Genomic DNA, 27,005 nt, shown 5'->3' on the forward strand with positions numbered 1-27,005 from the left:
AAATATCAAGCTTCTATATGTTTAGGGACGATGGCTTTTTTATCAATGAAGGTACAGATGATGAAATAGCACAATTTTTTTAATATGCTAACAGACATCATGCACTACTAAAATTTACACACGAGAAATCACAAACTAAAATGCAGTTTTTAAATGTGTTGGTATTCAATGACCCAAGATTTAGAGAAACAGGAACCTTGGACCTCACAACATTCCGAAAAAAAGACTGAAAATTATCAGTACTTAGAGAGGTCCTCATACCACCCATTCTCGACTTTCAGAGGCATGATTAATAAAGGAGAAATGCTTCGCTTTAAGATGTACAAACGATCCAGTAGATTTGCAAACACAATATGCATTATTTTCTGAACGCCTAATTAAAAGGGGATATCCAAAAAATGAAATTAAAACTGTTATGCAGGAAGTGAATGCAAAACAAAGAAATGACACATTAATGGTATAACCCAAATCTGTATTACAGTTGCCTCCCTTGGTATTCTCCACAGTGTTTTCAAGACAGAAATCACACATAAAGAGCAATATTGTAAAACACTGGGATAAATAAAAGGATGTCAAAGAGGCAAAACTTTAATTTGATAAAAGACCTCTTTTTTTTTTCTGTAGGACTAAAAACTTGAATGACGCAGTAACATCAGCAACTTGTTGCAGATTATGAAAATAAATTCTACACTTTGTTTGTTAAATTGATAAACATGGTTAAATAGAAAAAGAGTACAGAAAAATATTAGTCAAACAGATCATGAGGTGTCGAGCCCCTAATAAAAATCACAGTATTTTTATAAGTGTCACTATGCAATGGCTTGGGATCCTGACGATGGACATGGAGAATGAGTTAATTCTAATTGGTCTAAATAGATGTTCCAAACACCTTCTGATCTATGGAGTTTGAGTGCTGGGAGAGGCATTGATAGCGATTTATTGAAATATTCGAACTTGTAGGTTGGGATCCAACCTCAGGTTTAAAAGTGAGAGATGTGAATGGACCTTGGGGGCAAACGTGAGAGGTGCGAACATGTAGGGTGCAAAAGTGTATTGGGTGCAAACAAACCTGAAACTATTTTTATGGGAACCTTTCAGATATCCAGTAGCGGGCAAATAGCGATAAAGCATGTAAAGTGTATGAAATAATGTGCTTCACTGCAACTCAATGATGGAAGTCTGACAGATATTTAAAGAAATTATTGAAAACAATATGCATATGAAGCTGAGTGCAACAATATCAGTTGGTTAAAGAGCTCTTAAGAGCTCACGTTCTTTGTTATTATGTATATATATGCAACCTGACTTTAAATAAAGATTACTTTACTTTACTTTACTTTAACATGTTTATTAAACCAGGATGTGTTTTCGGATATATCCGTGTCGGATATACCTGTAAGATACCTGTAAGATCGTTGTGGGGCTCATATGGAAGGATCCTATCCTTTTTAGCCCACCCTATTTTGGTACACTTTCAAAACTGATACAATCATCAATCCTGCATGATTTGGTGCAATATTTCACACAATTAAAAAGTTATATAGAAAACTATTTGTGTCCTCATCAATTTCTTAACTGATACATGACTGACTCCCAATGACGGTCTATACTAATTTTAAAGGCTTCCACAGTTTTTGATGAAATAACTTCAACTGGTAGGTTATTCCAATCATTAATAATTCGTTGTGAGAAATGTCTTAATCGAAAAGAAGTGTTACATCTAGGTTTTGCTAATTTCCAATTATGCCCACGGGTATTTGTACTGATGACAGTAAAAAATCTTTCGTAAGATATATCTTCGAATCCATATATCCGTGTCTTCTAGCTTATATTTTTATAAAAACCTTAATTTTTCAAATCTAGCTTCATCCTCTTTAAACATGTCTGGCATGTTAATTTTTGATCCATTTTCATCATAATATTTTTGTAGATTTTGCCATGCAGCTTCTGAGGTTAAAAGAGGACGTTTGATTCCAGCCATTCTGCAACAGAAATATGAATCCGTCTGCTTTTAACCTTGACCTTTTTTTGACCTGATCATCTACATTAAAGTTGTGATTATTTCAAAGTGTAGATGCATTGTGAAAAAAAGAAATAATTCAAAATAAAACCAAATATATAGATAAAATATTTTTGTTAAGTAGAGTTTAATGAGGACAACGACCTTTGAATGTCGATGCATTTCTGAGGTTTATTTTGGTTTACATGCAAATGATCACTTTAAAGTTTAAATTCAACTTCCGGTACAAACTTCTGCTGAATCCAAAAAGTGAAAAGTAATATTTTCTATCTTTTCCCCATTTCCCTTCTAAAAGAAAATACTATTGAACTTTACAATTATACATGATGATGTGTTTTCTTTAGTTAAGATGTTTTGAATTTGTTAACTATGTTTCTGTTGGTCTGATCATAACAAAAAGTAGAAAATTATGCACGAATGGGAGTTTTTTTTCTACTGTGTACATGAACCTCGTGCCAAAACTCAGACAGATGTATTTTCTTAATTGTGTCATCTCTCGTCATAATATGAGGCAGGCATAACCTGTGAATGGGGACGAAGTCTGTATGTATTATTTTCTTACCTCAAACATGTTTTAAATACCGTAACGTTCCCGATTTCAGTTCTGTGGTTAGGGATTTAGCTGTGACGTTGTTTAAATTATGACGTCATATTCAATGTAAACAAAAGAAACGCTTCCATCAGGTAACGTTTTTTTCAAATCAAACAATTATTAAAAATGAAATTGTATTGAGTTCCAATCTTATATTTTACTAGACTGATACATATAATTTTCTTTTCAAAGTCTCATGCAAACAAGACAGCTTTCTGCGCAAATGCGGGGAAAACCGGAACAGGAACTAGATCTGAAAAAAAAGTTAACGATTTTGAGTTCATTAGTAGAATGAAAAATTCGGGAACTTTTCCCGTTTTTTTTTTTTCTACCGTAATTGGGGACTTCGTCCCCATATAAATTAATTCTAAATTCATTTAAACTGGAGTAAAAAAACGTTGATGACGTCACGATCACATGACTAGATTATGTCTATAGGCCAAGTTCGGATGGATATCTAGAGTAGATTGAATTGACATGGTCATATATAACACCTGTTATGATTGGATAAAGCTTTTCCGCCATTAACACTCGAGGAACCCTTGTTGTGGCAGGGTTCCTAGAGATCGACTCGATATCCCGGATGTTATGACGTCAATCCAATCAAATTTGAATGTAAACATATTCAGAGTAGGGGCCTTGTACTTCCGGTAATCTAGAGACCTTACTCTTCAAAATTATTTACCGTTCATATGGAACTCTAGTCAGAACTCTAGTTCCATCCGAACTTGGCCATATGAGATGAAAAACATAACGACGTCACCCAATCAGAAGACACGTTACATCCAAAATAAAATTCCTTTTCTAATATGAGGCAGGCATAACCTGTGAATGGGGACGAAGTCTGTATGTATTATTTTCTTAATTCAATCATGTTGATAAAAGAAACCGAAATACCGTACGTAACGTTCCCGATTTTGGTTCTGTTGTTAGGGAATTAGCTGTGACGTTCTTTAAGTTATGACGTCATATTCGATGTAAACAAAAGAAACGCTTTCATCAGGTAAGGTAACGTTTTTTTTTTCATATCAAACAATTATTAAAATTGAATTTGTATTGAGATCCAATCTTATGTTTTACTAGACTGATAAATATAAAAAAAAATCAAAGTCTCATGCAAACAAGACAGATTTCTGCGCAAATGCGGGAAAACCGGAACAGGAACTAGATCTGAATAAAAACGTTAACGATTTTGAGTTCATTAGTACAATGAAAAATTCGGGAAATTTTCCCAGATTTTTTTTTTTTTTTTTTTTTTCATTGATTTTTCTACCGTAATTGGGGACTTCGTCCCCATATTACATACCTGCCAACTTTTCAAAATCCCCATGGGGGTTTTGCGTGCAAGATGGCTGTCATAGTCCTCAAAAACCTTCAAGGGGGCCTGCACATACATTTTAATGTTGTTTTTTGGCTCCTTCATACTTTTATGGCAGTGTCAGCACGTACCGGCATGCGAGTACGAATAGTCAAATTGCCGTTCTATGCTGCGCGTACCCACATCCGGTTTTCTATTAAAATGCCATCCGATCGCAAAATGAAACGTGAAATACATGTCTATACGGAAATTATCGATAATATGGGGATTTTGTGTAGAACGAGTGAAGAGTATGAAAAATAATATTTTCAAATTGTATTTATTAAATAATGATACATAATAAACATTGCAAAATTAAATGCACAATGATGGAAAATGAAACTGTACAGTCCCTGTAAAAGAAAAACATGATAGAAATTAATACTAAATAGTATTATAAAATTTAAATGAAAATTTAAAGAATAAAATTTTGATAATTTAAAAATATACCCATATGATATTTTAAAATAATCTTTATAATTAAGTAAAATGTAAAACAGAAACTGAAATTTTAAAATATATAAAACTACTAAAATTGAAGCTTGAGTTTATAAAAATTAAAGAAGCAAGTAATAATATCAATTTAAATCAATTATAAAAGATTCATGTAACTAATTAAGATTGGGAACAAATTTTACATATATATATCCAATATGATTGTTTTGGCACAGATTTCAACCCTGCACATTTCAAATGTTGCCATTCTAAACAGCAATCACATGCCAACGAGTCCTGATCGTGTAGGTTTTTTTTACACTTTATACATATCCAGTCGCATGTTTCCCTTCTTTCTGTGATCTTAATTTTTAGTTGTTTCCAAGCTTCAGTGGTAAAATATTTTTTAATGCGCCGGAGGTTTACGTTTTCATCAAAAATTTTATTGTTTTTAAGAGAAACATCAAGAATTTCCCCCCCCCCCCCCCCCCATGATTGCAGGAAAAATTTATTCTGTTGTACTTCAAATCTTCTTTTCTCTGCAGCTGCTATAGACTCTGAATTTCTTTTATACAATTGTATGAAATTTAACGCCTGATAGTTCTGTACATTTTAAGAATATTTACTAACTAAGAAAAAAACTTTTCACTACCTACATGACTTCTATATATATGTGTATATTTATAAAAATTCTGAGTAGTTTTAATCAATTTATTCACTAATTGCAACAAATTCCGTAAATATTTCACGTTTCATTCCTGATCCGACGGCATTTTATTATAAAACCGGATGTGGGTGCGCGCAGCCTAGAAAGGCAATTTGACTATCCGTGCGGGAAATCCCCCGCAAATAGTGACAGTTGGCAGGTATGCGTTAAAAACTGTCATTTATTAAAATAGACAACTATCTGAAATCGTGTTTTCTTGACATTTGTTCATATATATATAATATACAGATATATGTTATAATATGAGGTATTTTTTTATAATAATATGAGACAGGCATGATTTGGAAATTAGTATGGCGTTCATTATCACTGCACTAGTATATATTTGTTTAGGGGCCAGCTGAAGGACGTCTCCGGGTGTGGGAATTTCTCGCTACATTTAAGACCTGTTGGTGACCTTCTGCTGTTGTTTTTTTCTATGGTCGGGTTGTTGTCTCTTTGGCACATTCCCCATTTCCATTCTCAATTTTATTACCTGTGAATAGGGACAAAGTCTGTTTGAATTTTTTTTTTTCAAACATGTTAATAAAAGAAATGGAAATACTGTAACGTTTCCAATTTTGGTTCTGTTGTTAGGCATTTATGATTTAGTTGTGACGTTATTTAAGTTATGACGTCATATTCAATGTAAACAAAGAAACGCTTTCATCAGGTAATATTTTTTTGTCGTATTAAACACTTATTAAAAATGAATTAGTATTGAGTTCCAATCCAATATTTTACTATACTGATAGTGATAAATATATATTTTATTCCAAAGTCTCATGCATACAACATTGTACAAGACCGGAAAAAGGAAGTAGATTTCTGTGCAAATGCAGGGATTTTAAAAAGTCTGAAAAAAGGTTAACGATGTTGAGTTCATCATATTCATTTAATAGTATATTAAAAAATTTCGGGAAATTTTCCCGATTTTTTTTTTTTATTGATATTTCTACCAACAGACCAATATAGAGGACTTCGTTCCCATAATATCTTTTATCTGGACTAATAACAGATTACAGAAGGCATACATTGAAATGTAACAATAATAAAAAAGTAATATTTACATTTAAGACTAAAAGAGGGACAGTCAAACTCATAGATAGAAAATAAACTGCAAAGCCATCATTAGCCATGGCTAAAAAATAAAAAGACAAACAGACAAATTATAGTACACCAGACACATCATGGAAAACTAAAGACTAAGCTCAACAAACCCCACCAAAATCTGGGGGTGATCTCAGGTGCTCTGGTAGGGTAAGCAGATCCTGTGCTACATTTGGCACCCGTTGCATTGCTCATGGTATTATAAACCCAGTAAATAGTCTAATTCAATAGGTCACATTCATGGTGAGAAGGAAAGTGGATTGTAGTTAAAAAACAAGGAACATATCCGACATCATCTGTGAAATGGTTATTCCATAATGGTCAACCAACATGTGTTACAACTTACAACTCCTGTTAACGCCATGTGTCGCATGGGGCGTGAATGGAAGCATTCCATCTGAGTTTGTCTGCTGCTACTTGTTGTGCTTCTCTCCATGTTTTCAATCCAAATTCTGTTCTTTCCTTATCTACCATTCGTCTCCAAGTTTCCTTTGGTCTTCCTACATTTCTCTTTCCTGGTGGTGTCCACATCAAGGCGATTCTGCAATCATTCCATAGGTCCGTCGTCCAACTCCATCTCCTGGTCTTAATGGTGTTGGTAATGCTGCATATGTCAGCTTTTTGTAGCAGTTCTGCATTGGATATCATAGTTGGCCAAAAGATCTTGAAGATTCTACGCAAGTTCCTGGTGTTGAAGGTGTTAAGTCTATCTCCATCTCTCTTGCTTATCTTCAAACATTCTGCCCCATATAGCAAGACTGATATTACATTGCTTTTGTATATTTTAATTTTGGTGGTTCTATTGTATTGGTTTGATGTCCATATTTTTCTTAGCTTATAGTATGCTGCTCTTGCTTTTTTAATTCTATTCGTAATGTCGGCTGTAGCATTGTTGGTGGTATATATCTGTGACCACTCCAAGGTATGTAAAGCTGTCTACTTTCTCTAGAGAAAGACGATGAAATTCGTCAGCCTTGGAAGGCTATCTATCTACATTGTAGGAGAAGAAAACTCTTGATTTAAAATTCCAGGTAGATTTGACTCATCAGCCTTGGTTGGCAATGGATCTATATAGGAAAGAAACCTTGAGTAATGATTCACTGGTTCTCCAGGTTGGGGAGTAAGCAATAGGCCAACAACCTATCCTTGTAAAAAACTTAAAAGTTTCAGAAACCAACTCATGATGGCATCCATAAAATTAACGAAGGGATGATTTCAACTTCACCATTTGGAACTCTTGGTTTGATAGCTTTCTTGTGAGCAGCAACTCTCTATTATGGAAATCATAGGTAGTGATCGGAAATACAAGCCCGGGAATATCGTATCAATTGGGAGATATATAGTCGTTATGCATGCGCTGCTGGAATTTTGCTGCATAGAATTGGAAAATTCACAATTAGGAAGCTGAAATCATCTCTTTTGTCATAAAGTTTTGTTTTCCACCTACCCTTATAGTCAATTTGTTGGATTATAATGCAGGTTAGGGTAAGGAACAAATGATTTATTATCATGATTATGTAACAATAATATTTGTGTCTATGATTATGCAGTATATCCAGTACTCTGTCTGATCGAAAAAATGTCCCACAAAAAATCACTCGTTCAGACATAAATTTTCAGATTTTTTAGTTGGACATATAGTAGAGAAATTTCAATTTTCAATCAGACAACAAGGACAAACATTAAAACAGTTGGGCACAAACTGGGTTACGTTGTGTAATTGTTACATTAATGCACTTCAATGTATGCTGGGACTAGTATTATATGTTTTATAATAAAACAGCTTCCAATGCAGAAAAAACAATCTAGGCATTTTTATCAATTTAAACAAAATTAATGAAAATGACATATTTTAATAAAGCAAAATGAAAGTAGTGTATTGATAGGGGTTTTTAGAATAGAGAATAACTGGCAAAAAACACAGAAAAATTTACCAAATAGTAAACATGATAAAGAATTGAGAAAAAAGGTGTTAATATATAGAATGGAGAAAAATGGTGTAAAAAACTAAAAAAAATACAGAAATGAAGGTCCCCATCCCACCTCCAAAAGAAGTGCCAGAGAAATAACTTTAATATTTAAGACCAAGAGATTGTATATGAATTCTTGTTAAGACAAACAAAAATAGGTAGAATATTATGAATAATTAAAACATTAAAACGTTGGCATGGTTGGGGACATCCACCAATTAGGGAATTTTTCCAAATTAAAGTAACAATCCCTATTGGCTAAGTTGAGTAACAATTTAATAGTGCTAGAATGTCTTTTTTTTAAATGGTACAAGTTTATGGTAACTGCATAGAAATTAAAGAAAATGTTTAAAATTAATGACTTGATGTAGAAAGTGTACATGTACAACACAAGTTTATTCATTTAATAAAAACCATGCATATATTTCATTTTGAATTATTCATAACCTTGTTAAATATTAAGCTCTAAAACATTGTTCATATCAAAGTTGCCAAAGTATTACCTGCTTGGGTTTTCCAAGGCGGGAAAGCTCAGGTTTTCCTGGGCTGGGCTGCTGCGAGCCTTGGCAATAATCGTTGAAAGAGGTATTACTTGGCAATACTGGGCAATAGGATTTTTTTTAGCTTATTTCAACACAAAATAGTAAAGACTTATTGTACATGTTGTAGTTTCATAGTATTATAGCTATTATGTACATTTTATTCAGATAATCAATGAGAGTCATTTCTAGAAGATTGAAAATTCAATTTCATTCGCTTCTCCACTAAATCTATGTCAGCAAAAATACAAGAATTGCACATTTTAGGATACATTCAGAGCTCAGACGTAAATAAGTAAATCTGCTTTTGACTCGTAGAGGTATAAATTAGAAGCTTTCAAGATTTGTCTCCCTTTAATTTAAGACAAATTATGACTTCAGTATATATATATAAGTCAATTAGTGTTAAACAAGTACAAATGAAGTAATATATATTTGACCTAAAGTAAAGAGTTGCAAATATTGACTCTACAAGTCAATATGTTACCAAAATTGGTCAACTTCAAGACCCATTGATATTTATAAAAAGGTCATGCATCTACATTCGTTGACATTTGTACATGAAATTATGAAAACATTGAAAGACCATCAAGATATTGCTTTGTCTTGTAAGAAAAAACACAAATGTATGTTTTAGAGCCTTAAAAAAACGGAGATAATGTTTTTCTACTTTACAATGCAACCGTAGCATCCTGAATGAAACTTGTTATTTTTTTAATAAAACTTTTTGAAATAAACATTTGAATTATAATTAAAAAAGATATGATATGATTGAAACATAAAAATATGAATATATTTTGAAATAAACATTTGACTCATTTAACATTATTAACAAAAAGATTATGATAAAAGTATGAAAAATTAATAAATCTGTCTTTACATAAAAGATATTTAATTCATCAAATCAATTTATGTGTGGGTGTTGTATATTGCAGTACAAAATGTCTATGTAACAGCTTGCTGAGTCAAGACATAATACAGCTACCTTTGACATTTAAAACTATTTTGTTGTGCAACTTTTACATATTAAGTTATTTTTTCATTACATTTTTTATTTATATATATATATCAGAAATATATTTTTGTAAGTACAATGTATGTTATACAAAGATAGTATTTTAAATACAGTAGATAACTATAAATTTTAATTTGTATTCAATGTCATCTTTTTTAACTAATATTCTTCAAAAAAAAATGTTAGAGATTAAAATAACTTCATGAACTTATTATGTACAAATGTATATGCATTTGTAAGTATAAAGGACCAAATATTGAATTTTGAGCCTAGTCAAAATTGTATTTTTTATTCAAATTTGTTACTTTCATGAAATACAAGACTTCAAATATTGAAGTGCAAAGAAATATGATTTTGTTGTATAATCTTGATACTATATACTAAAGAGGATTATGATTTTCTGTCTGTGTATTTATCAAGTATTTCATGTTGGTTTTACCCATTCAAGGCATCAGCTGACAATTTCTCATCACTTGGTAAAGGTTGTGTGATGCCTCTTGGTTCTTATCATTCTTGCTGTATTTATCTTTTTTTGTTAATTTGATAATATCAATAATAATATATACTTCTTAATTAAACAACATTAACGATCTTTAATCAAAAAGGGCCTCTGGCTTTGTACAAAAATGTAGTACAACAACTACCGGTATATCCTGAGACTGTATCACTAGCCTGTCAATACTGAGATTGTCAGTTTAAACTCCACATGTGACTGGTGGGTGAAACCCTAGTCCTAATTAACATAAATTGTCAGTTGTTTTCTCCAGTAACTTTGGCTTCCTCCTCCTATAAAAACTGACCCTATTGAAATAGACAAAAGTGTTTAAAGGGATGTTAAAAACCAATCTAGCAATCTGTAATCAACATGGTTCATTTATACTTTGATAGTGTCTGTCTGACTGATGTCACATCTCGATTCCAATATTTTTATCTGTAACATGATAATTTCATCTGGTCTAGCAATTTCATTTGGTTAAACATGCATGAATGATGACATGTATAAACTTAATGTAATGCTTCCCTATCTCCTGGACATTTCCCCATTATTAAGGATTCATTATCATTTGTTGGATGCCAATTTTCATGGATCTCATGCATTTCAATGGTACAGGACTGGGGAAACAGGAATTTAAACATTCAACAAATTAATTTTTCTATATTTAATGTATGCAGACTTTAACCAAGACAATGAAATCAAATATCCATGAAAATGCACGTTTTCCTCAATCCACAAAAAATTGGTACTTATAGAAATAAATGAATCCATGTAGTATCTCTTTTTGTCATATTTATTTCTTTTTGTCATATATTTTCTTATGTCTTTGTAGCTCTATAAAGACAAGAACAGCTTATGCAATAAGTATGGTGCTTGAGAAGAGGCAGATATATGACCAATCTTCTCAACATGTTTCTATTACATAAGACGTCAAACCATGGAATCATTGAAGAAGCATTTTTCTGTGAATGGAGGAGGTAAAGGAAATGAAACCGAAACATCAAAATCTAAATTCTTCTTAGACATGAACAGCTCTTCATTCATGTCACATGTTGTGAACGGGTATGAAGGCGTGGTGGAGTACATTGATGCATGGAAGAAATTTGATGGGGCTGGTACCCACCTTATTGATTCCTTGCAGAGTGCTGTAAAAGGGACATGTTATGAAAATCTTGGACAGGAAACCAGTAATGCCTTTAAGTCTGTTCACTCCAGTAGTAATGGTATTGATCCATCAGGAAAGTTGAGAGAGATGGAAAATTTATTGTTTGGTCTGAAAAATCAGCTTGAGAGTGTCGACGAAAATGACAGGTGCCATTCAAATTTACAAGTATGTTAAGTTGACTTCATTTATAAGTTGCTGAGATTTTTTCATTTTAGTCTGCTAAATTTATGCTTGTTCCTGCTTTATTGTGTTGAAGTCAATTTTTTTTACCACGGTATTTTTTCATTACAAACGTTTTTTTTAGCTTAGGAACTCACTCGTCTCCAAACCATTGACTAACATATTATTTGTAAAAATACTGATCCTGAATATAGATAAATTGAACTCAATGCAGTGATCACTGCGAATACAGTATATTCAAGTTTATTTGAAATTCATTTGGTAATTAATGTTCAAGGATTTGATACATGTATTATCTTTTTAAAGATATATGAATATTAAAAAGAATTATTAGAGGAGTTCTCCCTTAAGATTTCCTAAAGGGATGCAAAAATCCTAGTCTGACCCTCTTTCCATTCAATTTTTTTTTTTAATTCGTTGACTTAGATTTCATTTATCTTTTCAGATTTTATGTCGGTGCTTATTGCTGTTCTTAAAAGTTCAGTTAGACTACCATCAAATGTGTTCTGCCACTGTTGCCTCTTTACTCAGTGTACTAGTCCAATCCTACGAGTGTTCAGAAAACAAAGATATTTTACTCCAAATGAGTAACTTAGACATCATACCTCCTTCCCCTAGGCAATCTCCTAGTCGTAATAACTCTCGTAAAAAACAAAACCAAAGCAGCTACTCACCAAAATTGCCTACCAAGCAAAATACTCTAAAATCATCATTTCTCTCACTCTTTGAAAGGAAGAATTCACCAGATGAAAGTAGCAGTGGGACTGCATTTTATGTGGACATAAGTAAAAGTGATCAAAGTGGTCCACCAACTAAAGATAACCAGAAAGTGCTAAATAAGGATGTAGTTTTTGACAGTATTGAAGAGCCACACGGTGAGCCTAGGGGAGATGTTCAGACAGGGATTCTGGTACAAATAGGACCAGATCCAACTGATGAAGTACTACCAGAGAGCAGTTTAATGAAACCAGTTAGTCCAGGTACAATTTTTTGATTTTGAGTATTATGGTCAAGTATTTGCAGTTCACACATGCAGTTGGTCGCTCTCTCTCAGTCTCTCTCTCTCAGTCTCTCTCTCTTCTAAAATATTAGCTGCTTGAAAATTGTCATAATGTGAAGCTTATTTGCTGGGCTCACTCACTAAAAAGATTTACATTGTGGCTTGCGGCTGATATTTTATGATATCAAAGTTTAGAAATCACAATAATCGACATATATCAAGCAGCAAAATTATATAAAATTATTTATCTGCCAACTGCACTTACCTCTTTCTCCAATTCTAACTACTTGTATTCAAATTGTAAGATTTTGATTGATTATGCTTAAGTTATTTTTGAAGAATGTATTGATTGTTTGTGAAGGTAAAACAGATTGAAAAGCAGAGGAATATTTGTTGTGGATATTTGTTTGACATTTGACTATAAGAATAGTCTTATAATGGTACTATATTTAGAAGAAAGAAAAATAAGGAGATTTGGTATTATTGCTGTTTTATTTTGGTCACAGTCAAAAAAGTTTTTTTTTTAATATAATTCAACAGTTAACTGCACATTGTATTTAGTATCATTATTACTGATGGAATACTTGTATCTTTATATGATTCTTGCTGTACACAAAGAAAAACTATGCAAGTGTTTACTTTGCAATGCTAATTATAATATATATATAAGTACAAAGGAAAAAGATTCAGAAATACAACCTTGACCAACTTTTACTCAAAACTGAAATTTTTATGACCCGCTGTAGCTTATGTGCCATTAAGTTTTACCCTTGTCTGTCTGTCGGTACATCCCATAATTAGTTTTTGTTCTCAACCAAATGTGATGAAACTTATATACAATGCTTATTACCACAAAACACAGATCATGTTTGATTTTTTTATCATTAATATGCCATATTTGTATATTTCCAGATCAAAATGTAGTAAAACAGATATCAGGCAAAACGCCTTTAGCATCTGCTGAAGAATTAGATAGTGTTATCAACTTATTGTCTGCATGTGGAACCCAGCCAAAACACATGGAAACCATTCATGAAAACCAACTTACTGTGCCAAGTATTTACACATCACGCACACCCTCTCCTGGGAGTGATGAAATGAGGCCAAGCAAAGTTCAGCCACAGAGGCACTCAGAAGGATCTCTTGATTTTTCGGGAATGGGAGGAGTTGGTCGTAACACCTGGCCTCATCGCTCAAGCTTGCCTAGTGTAGCATTAAGTGGCCATATGAATTATCATGATATGATGGGTACTGGGGGTACATTACCAAGAAGGTTTTCACATGAACTGAACCGTCCAAATCCAAACTTTCTAAGTCCGCAGCCATCTACCAATGCATTAACTGGTTCTAACTGGTCGTTCCCAGATTATAAATATGGAAACAGGACCTGGCCAATGAACAGCATGTCTACACAGTGGTAGGTATTATAAATACACATTAAGTTGATAACATATCGTATAGCGGGTTATTTTTGCTTATTTTCGAGGATAGAACAAAATCGCCAAAATATATTCTGCAAAACTAAAAGTTTAAATGCAAAGGTATTGATAAAAGTTTTATATCCGCCAAAATATTTTATACCTTATTCAATTAAAATTGTGAAATTTTACATCCGCGAAAATAACCTGCTATACCTTTTTCATTTGTTTTTTGGACTTAAATCACCAATATTTTGTCTTAAATGCTATGAAATACTACGTCATTTTTTCAGCAGTCTCTATCATTAACTCATAAGATAAATCAACAAAAAGAAAAATGAGGGTTTTGATGGGGTTTACATAATAGAGAATGATGGGCAAATTAGTTCAAGAATAGAGTACAATGTATATAAAATGGGCACAATAAAATAAAGAATACAGACTAATCACTATTCAGCAAAATAAGTAAAGAATAGAACAAATCATGGTAAGTGGGCCAAACAAATAAAGATTTGAGAATAATTGTATAGTTTAAATGTAGATAATTGGTTGCTTAAACATAAAAAATAAAACTGAGTTTGTTTGAAATATAAAGCAATTTTCTATTTTTTTCTTCAATTGTTTTTATTCTCTTGATGGGAACATAATAATTATGCTATTTAGTTTGTTTGAAATATATAGCAAATTTCTGAACAAAAATATATATGTTTATATCAGCAGAAAATGATAACTCTCCACAACAAATATACAACCAAATAAAAAAATAAACCTGTGACAACTCTGCTGCTATTTCTGTAGGTACCAAATTGATATTAACTATATTCTCTTTACTTTCAGCTCAGATACTCTAAACAGTCTAAATAGTAGCTGGTCTGCTATACAGGACTCAGACGATCTCAGTGATGATTCTTCTTGCGGTGAACAGTTTTTTGCTGTAGGGCTGGACCTTGTACATGCAATGGATTCAAAGTAAGCTTCCTGCAAATATATGTACTTTGAATAGGAAATTTATACCATTGTTAATCAAATTTTCTCTAATTTTTGTGCTATTTTCACATTTCCTGACCGGTGTAAGAAAAATATTTCTCCTCACTAGTGAAAAATCTGTTCTCGGCAAATGATTGGTTAGAATTTAATTGTGACGTTAAATTTTCTTGTTTTCTTCTGAATTTTCTTATTGTGACTTCATGAAATAAGGCGACCATGCCTGATGACGTCACATCAAAATTACACAACTTTCCTCAAATCTTTTAAAAGGAAGGATTAAAATCCTAAGAGAAACAGATTCCACCACTGTAACTTGTGTATTACGATATTTATCCACTCTCAATAGTTAAATTTTAAATATTGAAAAAGCTCGGCTAGCATGTGCTTTAAATATTTAAAATTTAACTGTCTCAAGCTGAGAAATATCGTAATACACTTGTTGCAGTTGTGGAATCTATATATTTCTAATAGACCATCTGTAAAAAACATGAATAAAAATCTCAAAGAATAAAGGTGAATCATTAAAAAAAAAAAATTAAATTAAAGACAAATCCTTCTATTCAGATCTACCAATAATATCTTCTTTATATTTTATTTTTACTTTAGGCTAGGTAAAAGCTTTAAAATAAGCAAATAAAAAAATGGGGTCACCGACCTCGTTTTCGATTTAAAACGCCATCTTTTTCACGGAATTTGGAAATTGGGACTTCTAGTCAATAGCAGTGTAATATTTTTTTTAAAGTCCGTATCCAATAAAAACTTGTCTGTTTTGTTAACCTAGTTGTTAATACAAACTATTTTAATAATATCACCCTTTACTGAATGGAAAATAATAATGATAAGTCGCTATAATAGTTTTCCCGCCTTTTTTTATTGTGAAATACCTATAAAAAAAATAAGTTTAAAAAAAATTGACCAATAATTTCTCCATGAGTCTTCAATAGAATATGCGTTGTTTATATCTAAACAAAATAAGGAAATAAAAAGATGGGGTCACCGTAATGGAAAAAGAGATATTTCAAAAAAGGGGTTAACAATTTGAATTGGCGGGAACACATTGCGCCAATTCTAAAAACAACGTCGAAAGACGTTCGGCCGTTTTAGGCTATATTCTCACAAATTAGAGACAACCCAGTTCTCGTTATTTGCTGTTTTGTTGTTTGTTTGTTTTAAACTACGATAAATTCACAGTAGTCTACACATGATAGTACTTAGTTTTCAGTCAGTATCACAGACACGTAATATAAATGCGGTGGTTGGAAAACAATGCGTTGTACAAAAGTACACACGAATGCTTCTGTGAACATTTCATTTCAGGTTATTCATAGTGCTTTACGTGTTGAACAGAAATTCTTTTTAAAATAGTGAAGACATTTTATATAATATCATTGTTCAATCAAAGTACATCTGAAAGACAAGACAGAATTTTGCTTCCGGTATCATGAATTTTATTTTCGTTTAAGAATGTTTTTTATTTTGATGATAATTACTTAAAATCATTAGAAATCTTAGACTCCGTTTCCAATAACATTAAAGATCGATCATTTCTGAGATCGCCGATCTTTAGTATTGCAAAAATGAGAAAGATCGATCTTCAATCGGACGTAAACATTCCAATCCCAGACGTAGTTTTAAAAGAACGATTTTTTTATGAACCGATTTTTCTTCAAGTGAAATCGCTTTAGATACATCGCGATCGACTTTTCAATCAATCAATCGATATAAAATTCCAAGTGTTTTATGTAGATATGAAAATAAATCTGCGCATGGTCAGTTTAAAAATGTTTTCAGTGTTTATTCTCAAATGATTTGACAAAACGTGCCATGGACATAATAAAAACCAAATTAATATATTCGACGTTTTTTGCGTCATTCTTCTGAAAATATATTAATAAAAAAAGAAAATGTGGTATGATTGCAAATAACACAATGCTCCACAAATGACCAATTGACACTGGAATTTATTATTAACTATGGGTCACCGTACTGCCTACAACAATGAGCAAATCCCATACCGCATACACAACTATAAAGGGTCCCGAAAGGACAAATGTAACACAATTCTAACTAGAAAATAATAAAAAAAAAATAATTAATGAAAAACAAATGTGTGACTCTTTTGCAAACAACAACCACTTTAAATTACATACTCCTGAGTTGAGACAGGACTCGTTACAGCGCTCGACTGATACCGTTACTTATTCGTTCCTTATACGTTGAAACACATTGCACCTATTACGAAACAAATCTTTTAAATTGTTTTCTTGTCTCTGGTGTTAGCTATAGGTTCTTAAAAGTGAAATATACCTATTAGCGCGTATGTTCCAATTTTAGCTTTAGACCGATGACCTGCTACTTATTCGCTTACAATATGCTTGTTATAGGTCGCACCTTTTTTGTTCTTGTCTCTGATGCTATATATTGGTTCTAAGAGATAAAATAACCCTATTCTAAGGCTTAAATACTCGTTTCAGTGCTCGACTGATGCCCTGTTACTTATTCGTTCCATATTCTCTTACTATACGTGTGATATTCGGTGCACCTTTTTAAAACAATATCTTTTCAATTGTATTCATTCAGTATTTTTTTTTTCTGTAGATTACTCATCTTCAAACGAAATGAGCGTTATAAGTAATTTTTCTGACAATTCTTTTTTTTTAATTACTTATGACATGTTAATCAAATATAATATTAATAAATGCAGAAGCATATAATTATCTAATGAACCAAATATTTCCTTATTCAATTTTTTACGATTTTTTGTCAACGAAATGGTTAGGCTGATTATTTTAGATATGCAATGTATACTAAATGTAAACGCACAAGTTCTTTTAAAAAGATCGATAACGCGAGATGCTCTTCAGAGATCGATTTTATTTCAATTCCGTGCAAGTGTTAACGGGGTCTAATTAACACCATTTCTGTTTTGATCACTCATCCTTAGGCATCTATGAATATCGAAATATTCCGTAATGTTGCTAGAAACTCAGTCTAAGTATACTCATACAGCTGTCATACCGTGAGTATGAATAAAACCTAGTCCGACCTCTTTTCTCAAATCTCCTTTTAATTATTTTTTTCCCATATGCATTCCTCTGTAATTCTTCATTCCGACATCTTTTTAACACAGACACGATTATGTTTTTTTAAACAAAAAATGCGCACCTTATACATTGATATCAAACAATCGGGACAAACTCGGAATGGTCATATGAAAAAACTTACAATGTTAGAAGATTATATGTTAACTTCTCTAGATGTACTTTGTTTTACATGTATGCGTCATTAGGTTACTGTTTTGTTGGTGTTTATTTGAAATCTAATTATCATATTCATGTAAAAATGTAAGTGCAGTACACATTCAAAATACGTCAGTGCAATTTGCCATATCCATACATATTGCTAAAGATACAGTGAATTTTGAGGACATGATCAGAAAGATTGATGATTTTCGTACTTTCTTAATGATTTGTAAAATATCGATGTAATTAAGAACCTACAAAAGTCTATACATGTAGAAAATTAAGGAAAAAAGTATTATATTATAATTTGATTGGCTCATCTTGTTGTCGAGTATCCAGATTCTATTTCGTTTCTTTACGGTCATTTTTGTGTATTTTTTGTTGTTAGATTGCTGTATAGTTGACTCTCTTTTCATTATTTAAAAACAATTTTCATTTTTTTCTCGGCAAATTAACCTATCAAAACGATTGTCACTCTCTCCATCGGCTCAAAGAGGAATAACTCTAATAAACGTTTCCAGTTCGCGGAAACCGCGACGTCATAAACCACTGACGGCATAGTACTGTTGCGCTTGTATATGCGCATAAACAATAGAGGGATTTGTCTTTAAAGAACAGAGTTTCAATTTCCCCTGTGTTGCACATATTTATCTCTCAGAGGGCATTAAATTAAAAAATATTCTTTTTTTTATTCTTCTTTAAAACAAATTGTAAATATCTTAGTGAAATGAAGGCTTGAGCAAATGCAATTGAGTTTCCAATATTATTATATTAATAAAAGAATTTAGAGCATTAAATCAAAATGGAAAAAAAAAACTGTCAAAAACACACTAATATCACCTTTACCAGGGGGAATTTGATTATTGCAATGTTTTTGTTATGGGGAAAAATGCAACAGGATTATAATTTGAAACTCGCATTTTGTAATTTTTAATGAAAAAAAAACAGAATTTTCCTCAATATCGCATTTCAGTTGAAAATGACAATATCGCAATGATAAATATAATTTCTGAATTTACAGTAATATATAATTTTGTTGTTTATTACAATAACAGGAATGAAAGTAGCGACGAAGAAACAGACAAACAGGTAAAGAATACAGATGGACAAAATGTTGTAAGTTTTACAATTTATGATTATCTTGGCTTTCAAATATAATTTACTGTATAAACTGATAGATTTCACACTTATGGTTAGAGTAAAAATATGTCATCTTATACTGGGGATTTATTATCATTTGTTGGATACCAAATTTCGTGGGTTTCGTGGGAACAGGTGAACCACGGGTTTCGTGGGAACAGGTGAACCACGAATTCAAATCTTCAACGAAAAACATAATTTCTATAGGCTTTGTATACTGAGATTGGCAAAACTGCAAAAATCAAATATGCACGAATATGCAAATTTTTAGCAATCCACGAAAAATTTATACTAACTAAAACAAATAAATCAACAGTAGTATGTAAAATTTCATACAAGCTTTTGTTATTTATGAATTATATTTAGTGTTTGATGGCAGACATATAGAATTCCTTAAAATTTTCTTTATAATTAGAATTTGTATGAGAATTCACAAGCTTTCTTTAAGAGTTATGAAAAGTATATATTAAAGGGAACTTTTAAAAATAAATATATCACATGTTTCATTTGAGAACTTGTCCTGAAATGATCTTGCATGTAATTTTAGGACATCTTGTCATCAGTATCATGGTCTCAGAAACAGTCATGGCCATCATCCAATCAGACTGCAGCTGTATCATCATGTGACCAAGGGAGAAACCAATCACATCGGCCATTATCTATGCAGTGGAGTGACCCCCTAGCCAATAGAAACATGTGGCCTTCTGCATCAGGTTTGACTTAATTACAAATTTCCATGCTAAGATAAACCTTGAGGATATTTTGCTTTTATTAATAAAACATTCTCATTTTGTACTGTGAAAATTTTCCCAAAGTAGCTAATGACTTTGGATGAATTTGATAAATATAGTTATCATTGTCCTATTCAAGCTAGATTTAGATATTTCAGGTTAACTCAGGAAACATAAATTCTGACATTTGATAGATCCCTTTTGTTATTTTCCTTTTAAGCTCACCTTTCCAAAGGAACAGTGAGCTTTGCCATCACTTATCTTCATTATCATTCGTCCAGTGTAAACTATTTCAAAAATATTCTCATATGAAATTACTGAACAATCCAAAGCAAACTTGAGCTGAATTATCCTAAGGGTATCTAGCATAAAGTTTGTGTTTTATTTTCTGTTTCTTCAAAAAAAAAACATTGCTGCCATGGCTAAATTGAACATAGAGGTAAAAGCAGATTTTGTCATATCTCAAAAATCAAAGCATTTAGAGCATGTAGAGCAAATATGATTTGACGTAAAAATGTTCATTAGATCAAGTTCTATCAGCCCTGACATTTTCGGATGAATCTAATCACCCATTATTAGGTTGCTGCAACTAAACTGGTAATTTTAAGGAAATTAAAGTTTTTGGTTTACCTTGAATATTAATACTAATAAAGATAAACTGTAAACAGCAAAAAATGCAAAGTAAGATCTTCAAATAAGTTTATATGATTAAAATTGTCAATTTACCCCTAGTTATTGCCCTTTAAACATGTAAAAGACAATTTTTCACAATTTGTTCATCTAGTTTACTTGCTTACCTTAAAAGAAATCTTCTACTTTTCAACTGATGAATTATTTTCAGCCAAATTTGGGCTGAATGAGTTTCAAAGTATCTAGTATAAATTTTGTATTTAATTTCCTTGTATGTCAAGAAACATAGCCACAATAGATAAAATGTATCATAGGGGTAAAATGCATTTCCTTTGCTTTTGAAAAAAATATGACAGATACATAGGACATTTAAATGGAATTTTAAGCCATTTTTTAATGTATATTGAAAAGCAAAAATAATCATTGATGAAAGATTTAAGCAAAAAATTACAGGTGAGCAATTTAGGCTCTTGAGAGCCTTTCGTTTGAATGGTGGTGTTCTTTTTCCCCAATTCTTTAAATGTGTGCATATTTCCCCAAATCCTTGACTAGGCTTGTGTCTTTTGTGACATTTAAGATTTCAATGTTCAAAATCTTGGTATATACCTAACCTTGATAATTTATTAAGTCAGGTATTTTGTATGCATCTATCTATTTAAATGATTTGGTATCCATTTTAGTAAAAAAATATTGTTTTTAAATTTTTTTTTACATGTTTCATAATTATTGCATTGATAACAAATCTAAATTTATTTTATTAGGACTCCAGAATGTACAGAATATACCTGGCTTTGGACACTTACAATAAAGAAAAGAACAGGGTACCAGTTTAAAATGGATTCCTTAGGTTAACAGATTATTACAACACAGTATTGCTATTGTAGTCTATAATTTTCATATAAGGAATTGTATCAAGCCACGTTTTTCAATTCTTGTTATTCATCTGATATTTACAGTACAGTATAAACTCATCAATTATTATTAAAGTTAATATGGGAAGCTGATTTTTTAAATTTTTGACGGCAGTAATTTGAAAAATATTAGGATTCACATAACAAGTCTATCTATAGTTGATTCTATTCACATTTTTAATAAAAATCCCTCATAATTTCATTAATATACACATGATTTGCTTTTGTTTCAATTGATTCCACTTTTATATTTGATGATAAATGATATCTTTTTAAGCATATTTTTGTCAGTTATAAGATCTCAATTACTTTTAACAGTTTAATAAGTTGTAGAATATTAACAATCACCTAAATGTGTTTATTTTTTATCGATAGAAAAACTAGTCATCTTTTTTTTTATCAACAAGCACTTGTGTTTGAAATTGCGTAGTGAAATTACAAGAGATAACATATGTTTGTTATTTAATTACCAATTTACTTAGGGCTATTCCAGAAAAAAATGTATGGGAGGGGGGGGGGGGAGTGTGGAAGGCAGTTTTTGTCAGCACCCGCCACCCAGACAATTGTAATTGAGAATTCTAGTGCATTATAGTGTGAAAAGTTGCTCTGATACCCATCACCCGTGTATTATTAATACAATGTGCCTTCCAACCCCCCATACATTTTTTTCTGGAATAGCCCTTACAACCAAAATAGACGGAATTGAATTCCATATATGCATGTTAATTTTGTTGTTTACAATGTGGATCTTGTTGATTTATGTTTGTTTAGTTGTTGATGTTGTTTAATACTTTTGAAGTATTGTCATTTTTTGTTTGTTTGATTTTATGATATTATGAATAGTTTTTGAAGTACCAAAGTTTTCTTCTATATAATTGTTTTTCTTTGTTTTTATTTGATGATGTTCATCTATAACAAAATATATGTAAATCAATAAAAGGAGTTGTTAAATATATATCAATAAGACACCAATCTAACATTACAAATCCTTAAAAACAAACTTTACTTTGTGTCCTTTTTAATTTTGACATTACAAATTTATTCAAATATTTTTTGAATTCACTTCTTATAAATTGTTTCACATCACTTTTCATCTTTTAGAGTCTTTGGTTTATTTTATATATTCAATAGTTGTGATTTTGACATCAAGCAAATTTTTGAATTGATAAAACCTTGTTCTTCAAAGACAAAGTTTGTTTTGGCTTATTAAAGGGAAATAATCAAATACATATCTATTTATAGAATCTGTTTTCAGATGTATCATGTGACATCTCTAATTCTCGACTCCTAGGAGTCGAGATTAAGAATTGAACGATGGACACTAAGGGCGTGAATTTTTCTTGCTACCTGATTGGAAGATATCACGAGACGTGAATAATTAAAATTTATTGATTGGTTAGGACAATCCAAACCAAGTAAATGTCCTTCAATCCCGTAAAGTATCGGATTTGTCGTCTCTATTTTAGCAATTAGATTTTACACAGGTAACTTTTATCTATAAATAGATGAATCTTCTGGAGTAAACAACAACGTTAAACGATACTACAAGTTCATAACGTGTGACCTCACGTGTGTTGTAAAATTTGTTGATTGATGCACGTGGCTATTCTAGTAAATGAATTAATCTACAAAGCGAGAGCTCTTTCCATTTTCATCAGCTAAGAGTCGAATTTAGCACTTTTTGAAAGGCTATCGCTTGTAGACTTCTAAAGTTGCACGAAGTATTGTTCTGTGAAAATCTTAATGGGCATTGTCTTTTACCAAATTTAAAAGCTTGTAAACCATACATATAATGTTTAAATAGATTTCATTTCTTGATTGAGGGTTGATGCAATGAAAATCTTGGTATGCACTGTTTTACAATTAACAAAATAGTGATAGTTCTCTTCAATGTACATCAGTTTGATAGATAATTGTCATATTTCCTCAAGTCCTATTTTGTGAGGGGTTTGAATTTCATTTTTTTTCTAAGACATCTAAATATTCAATTTTAAAGATTTGCAAGCAAATGGCACAAGCACAAACAGTGTTAAGATGATGTTTTCACAAATATATCCTTTCAAATTTCAATGATTTTATTATTTATATCTACTATTGATATTTATTTACTCAAAACCAAACTATTAACATGACCCCAGTACCTGATATGGTTAGACTAGTGATGGGTTTTCTGTTGCCCAATGTTTAGTTTTTTATATAGTATATTACAGAATGTTGTGAATCTTTGTTTGTTGTCTGCCCATTATGTTGTCTGTCTTTTTTTCAACCTTTTTTTGGCACTTTGTATCTTCTTTCCTTTTTTGCTATGAGAAATATATCCATTGAAAATGATGTATAATTACAACAGTTACAATTATATTTAAGATTCAAATTGGTTGTTAATGGCAAGCATCTTGCTTACACTTTAATAATCTGTTTGCCAATTCCTGTTATTCACCCTGTAATTAGAGATCCTTTTTTAAGTTGTCTCCCTTAGGAGGAACCTAAATTTTTATTGACATTGGAAAGCTAGTGGATAGAACAAAGTTATCTACTTGTAATATGTGCAACCTTTAAGTTTTTAAAGTCTTTAAATACATTTAATTTGTTAGTATGTTAAGTGCTTTTGATACTTAAAGTTATTGCTCACTAAAAATTTCTAAAAATGCCGATATATCAGTTTCAACGTTACCTATCATGATTAGTGTGGACAAAATTGGCTTTTGTCCAGTATAGAAAATGTCTACCATTGACAAAGGGGAGTAATTTGTTTAAAAGGTGTGAAATAACCACATTTTTGACAAATAGACTATTACATTATATGTTTGTACAGTTTTTAAAGACATGTAATTAAACCTTGGCTCATATTTTACTCTTAAAAAATGGAATGTATAAATAAAAGGATAACATAGAAAAAGAAGGGATGTCAAGTGATTTTAAAATCAAAAACTTAATCTAAGAATGTATCAAAATTGTAAGCAGTAGCTTAAGTTATATCTTAATAAAACATCTACCTTGACTGTTAACCTCTCATTGTTATAAAACATTAGTCAAATTTAAATACAAGAAAAGTATATTGAATAGAGATGCCAATAGAATACAGAGGCAGATTGAGCCATTTTTGAAAGGGGGATTCCAACCTAGCCTAAAGGGGTGTTCCAACTTTAATGTTCCCATTCAAAAGCATTGATCGTCCCCCTAAAAAAAGTGGGGTTCCAAGGAATGAGTTTCTTCCAACTAGTGTAGATTATAAAAATATCCTCTAGTTTAATCATATTCATTTTATTTTATTAAAAGCCATCTGAGAATCAATGTATGGTGCTATACTGTAGAAACGATTGTTTTCAACTATTTGACATTTTACAATGTCTTAAGGTGCCATGTTTTGCAGTACTTTTGATGAAAAATTAATATCTAAAGCCTTAGAAGTAGTTAGATATTTTAAAATAGTCATATTTTTAATAATTTCGAAAACTTCAAGCATAGTATGTTTTTTTACACAATATAAAATATTCACACTAGGTATCCTAATCACTCCACATTGGATTGGGATACCTGATTTGATACGGTTGTGTCATACAATAGCACTATTTAACTGATATTAACTTGTCCTTTGATTGAAATTTAAATGCCATTACACTGCATATAACTCAAAACAAGAACAATTACAAGTTTTCTTTCTTGAAAGTTTCAAATTTATGTACAAAATATCCCATGAAGAATTTGAATTAAAAGAAAAAAAAATCATGCAACTATTACTGACCACTATTTTAAGTTGCTTTTCTTCTAAAAGAAAGTATTATTTTTACATTTATACATTATGAAATTTGTCACAGCCTTTTCAAATTTCAGGGGTGTTTAACCATCGATGGTTGCACAGTCACTCTACAAGTTGAATATGTAAATTTTTTTGTCATAACAAAATTTGTTCTTTTATTTTTCTGTGATAAATTAATTTTAGAATTCAGCATGTTCCAGGTGAACATGGATGTTTCGATATGTTACGTGTATTTTGATTGGTTGACAGTTGTTTAGAGATAATAATGTGCTCATATGTTATGTGTTCTAATTTTGTATTTGTGCTATTATGAGGAATGCATTATTTACCTCAGCTATTTTATGGGCAGATATTTTAAATGATATGCTATTCAATCTTATTTGAAAAATACCAGGGTATAATACGGTCAATTAAGAGTTCTGAATAACACAGAGAAATGGTACATTGTTCTGAGTTGTTAGTTGCACTTGATTTCACAATGTTCTCCCCTTATTGCTTTGACAAAATCATTTTCTGATTTGAACATAGCCTATTCCAGAATATAATGCATTGTGGGTATAATTATAAAAAGGGTACACCACAACATTATGATTGGTTGAAATCATCCAAAACTATGGATAACCAACCAATGGCATACCATCATTTTGATTTTGTTGCAGAAGTCATGAAATTACCCTAATAATTTTTTTTTTTATTCTGACACTGCAAATTGAATAAGATGTATTGAGAGTAACACTAGTTTAAAGTAAAACAGAGTAATATATGCTTTAAACAGTCTTAATTTTCCTGGCCGTCAGTTTCAGATTAATTTATTTCCATCAATATATCATTTTAGTATTTGCATACTTAAAATTTGTAAATTTAATATCATTTGCTGCAAAATTTTCAGTTCATATATTACAATTTTAGGGTAATTAATTATTAGGTATTTTTGAGGAAATGACATAGTCATTATTTTTAATTTCAGTGTTATTGAATATCAGTATTAAACAATATAGACATTGTAACTTATATGGTAAACAAACTTACAGTGTATTGACAGGAGCAGTAAACAAATTGTGAACCTACAGTAAATTGTATGCTCAATGCTTTATTGATTAGAAAACTTTCAGCTATATCCCTGAAAATCTAATTTTGTATAATATTTGTATCTGAACAATGTAGTTTTGAATAATGAATACTTGCAGGAGTCAAGATTATAGATTTAAGTTGGAATTGGATAAGAGTTAAAAAAAGTATAAAGTCTCTCCCAATCTTTCAGTTGTCTATTATAAAAAAAAATGTTTTGTTTAAAAATGTGATTAAAAAATAAATCAAACTTTTGTAAAGTATGAAAGGGGTGACTTGTAAAATAACGACTTCTTCTGACTTAATAAAAGTACTTTGTGTTTACCCATAATTCCTTTGTTGCTAAGATATTATTATACTAGTGCTTTAATGGTGTCCTGATTCATTTTTTGTATGATATTAATTCATCCAGTTTTTGGAAAGTTGTGGGTATTTTTTTTAGATGATTTTTCCTGTTTGTAATGTCATCTGGTATGAATTTAATTTTTTTGGAAATAAACTTTGCTGTGCAAAGACTAATAAAGAATAAAATGATT

The 27,005-nt window shown here is 31.1% G+C and overlaps 2 protein-coding genes across 3 annotated transcripts in view; one reads left to right on the forward strand and one right to left on the reverse strand.

Moving 5' to 3' along the window:
- Positions 1–2,035, reverse strand: part of LOC143080410 (glucose-6-phosphate isomerase-like) — a 29,795-nt gene extending 27,760 nt beyond the window's left edge. Inside the window, exon 1 of the mRNA XM_076256245.1 lies at positions 1,845–2,035. Coding sequence (XP_076112360.1) covers positions 1,845–1,981 — 137 coding nt within the window. The 5' untranslated portion in view covers positions 1,982–2,035. The remainder of the gene's footprint in view (positions 1–1,844) is intronic.
- A 199-nt stretch (positions 2,036–2,234) lies between these two features.
- LOC143080406 (uncharacterized) lies at positions 2,235–27,005 on the forward strand. 2 transcript variants are annotated; one of them, XM_076256242.1, is made up of 8 exons: positions 2,235–2,276; positions 11,073–11,570; positions 12,031–12,565; positions 13,498–14,002; positions 14,841–14,972; positions 19,288–19,348; positions 19,920–20,085; positions 21,495–27,005. In XM_076256242.1, the coding sequence occupies exons 2-8, from the start codon at positions 11,178–11,180 to the stop codon at positions 21,539–21,541; spliced, it is 1,839 nt and encodes a 612-aa protein (XP_076112357.1). In that variant the 5' UTR covers positions 2,235–2,276; positions 11,073–11,177; the 3' UTR covers positions 21,542–27,005. The 2 variants fall into 2 exon arrangements, with proteins under 2 accessions (XP_076112357.1, XP_076112358.1); XM_076256243.1 differs by having other exon boundaries at positions 19,288–19,321.

The sequence above is a fragment of the Mytilus galloprovincialis genome, chromosome 6 (genome assembly GCF_965363235.1).
Source record: "Mytilus galloprovincialis chromosome 6, xbMytGall1.hap1.1, whole genome shotgun sequence".
Taxonomy (NCBI): domain Eukaryota; kingdom Metazoa; phylum Mollusca; class Bivalvia; order Mytilida; family Mytilidae; genus Mytilus; species Mytilus galloprovincialis.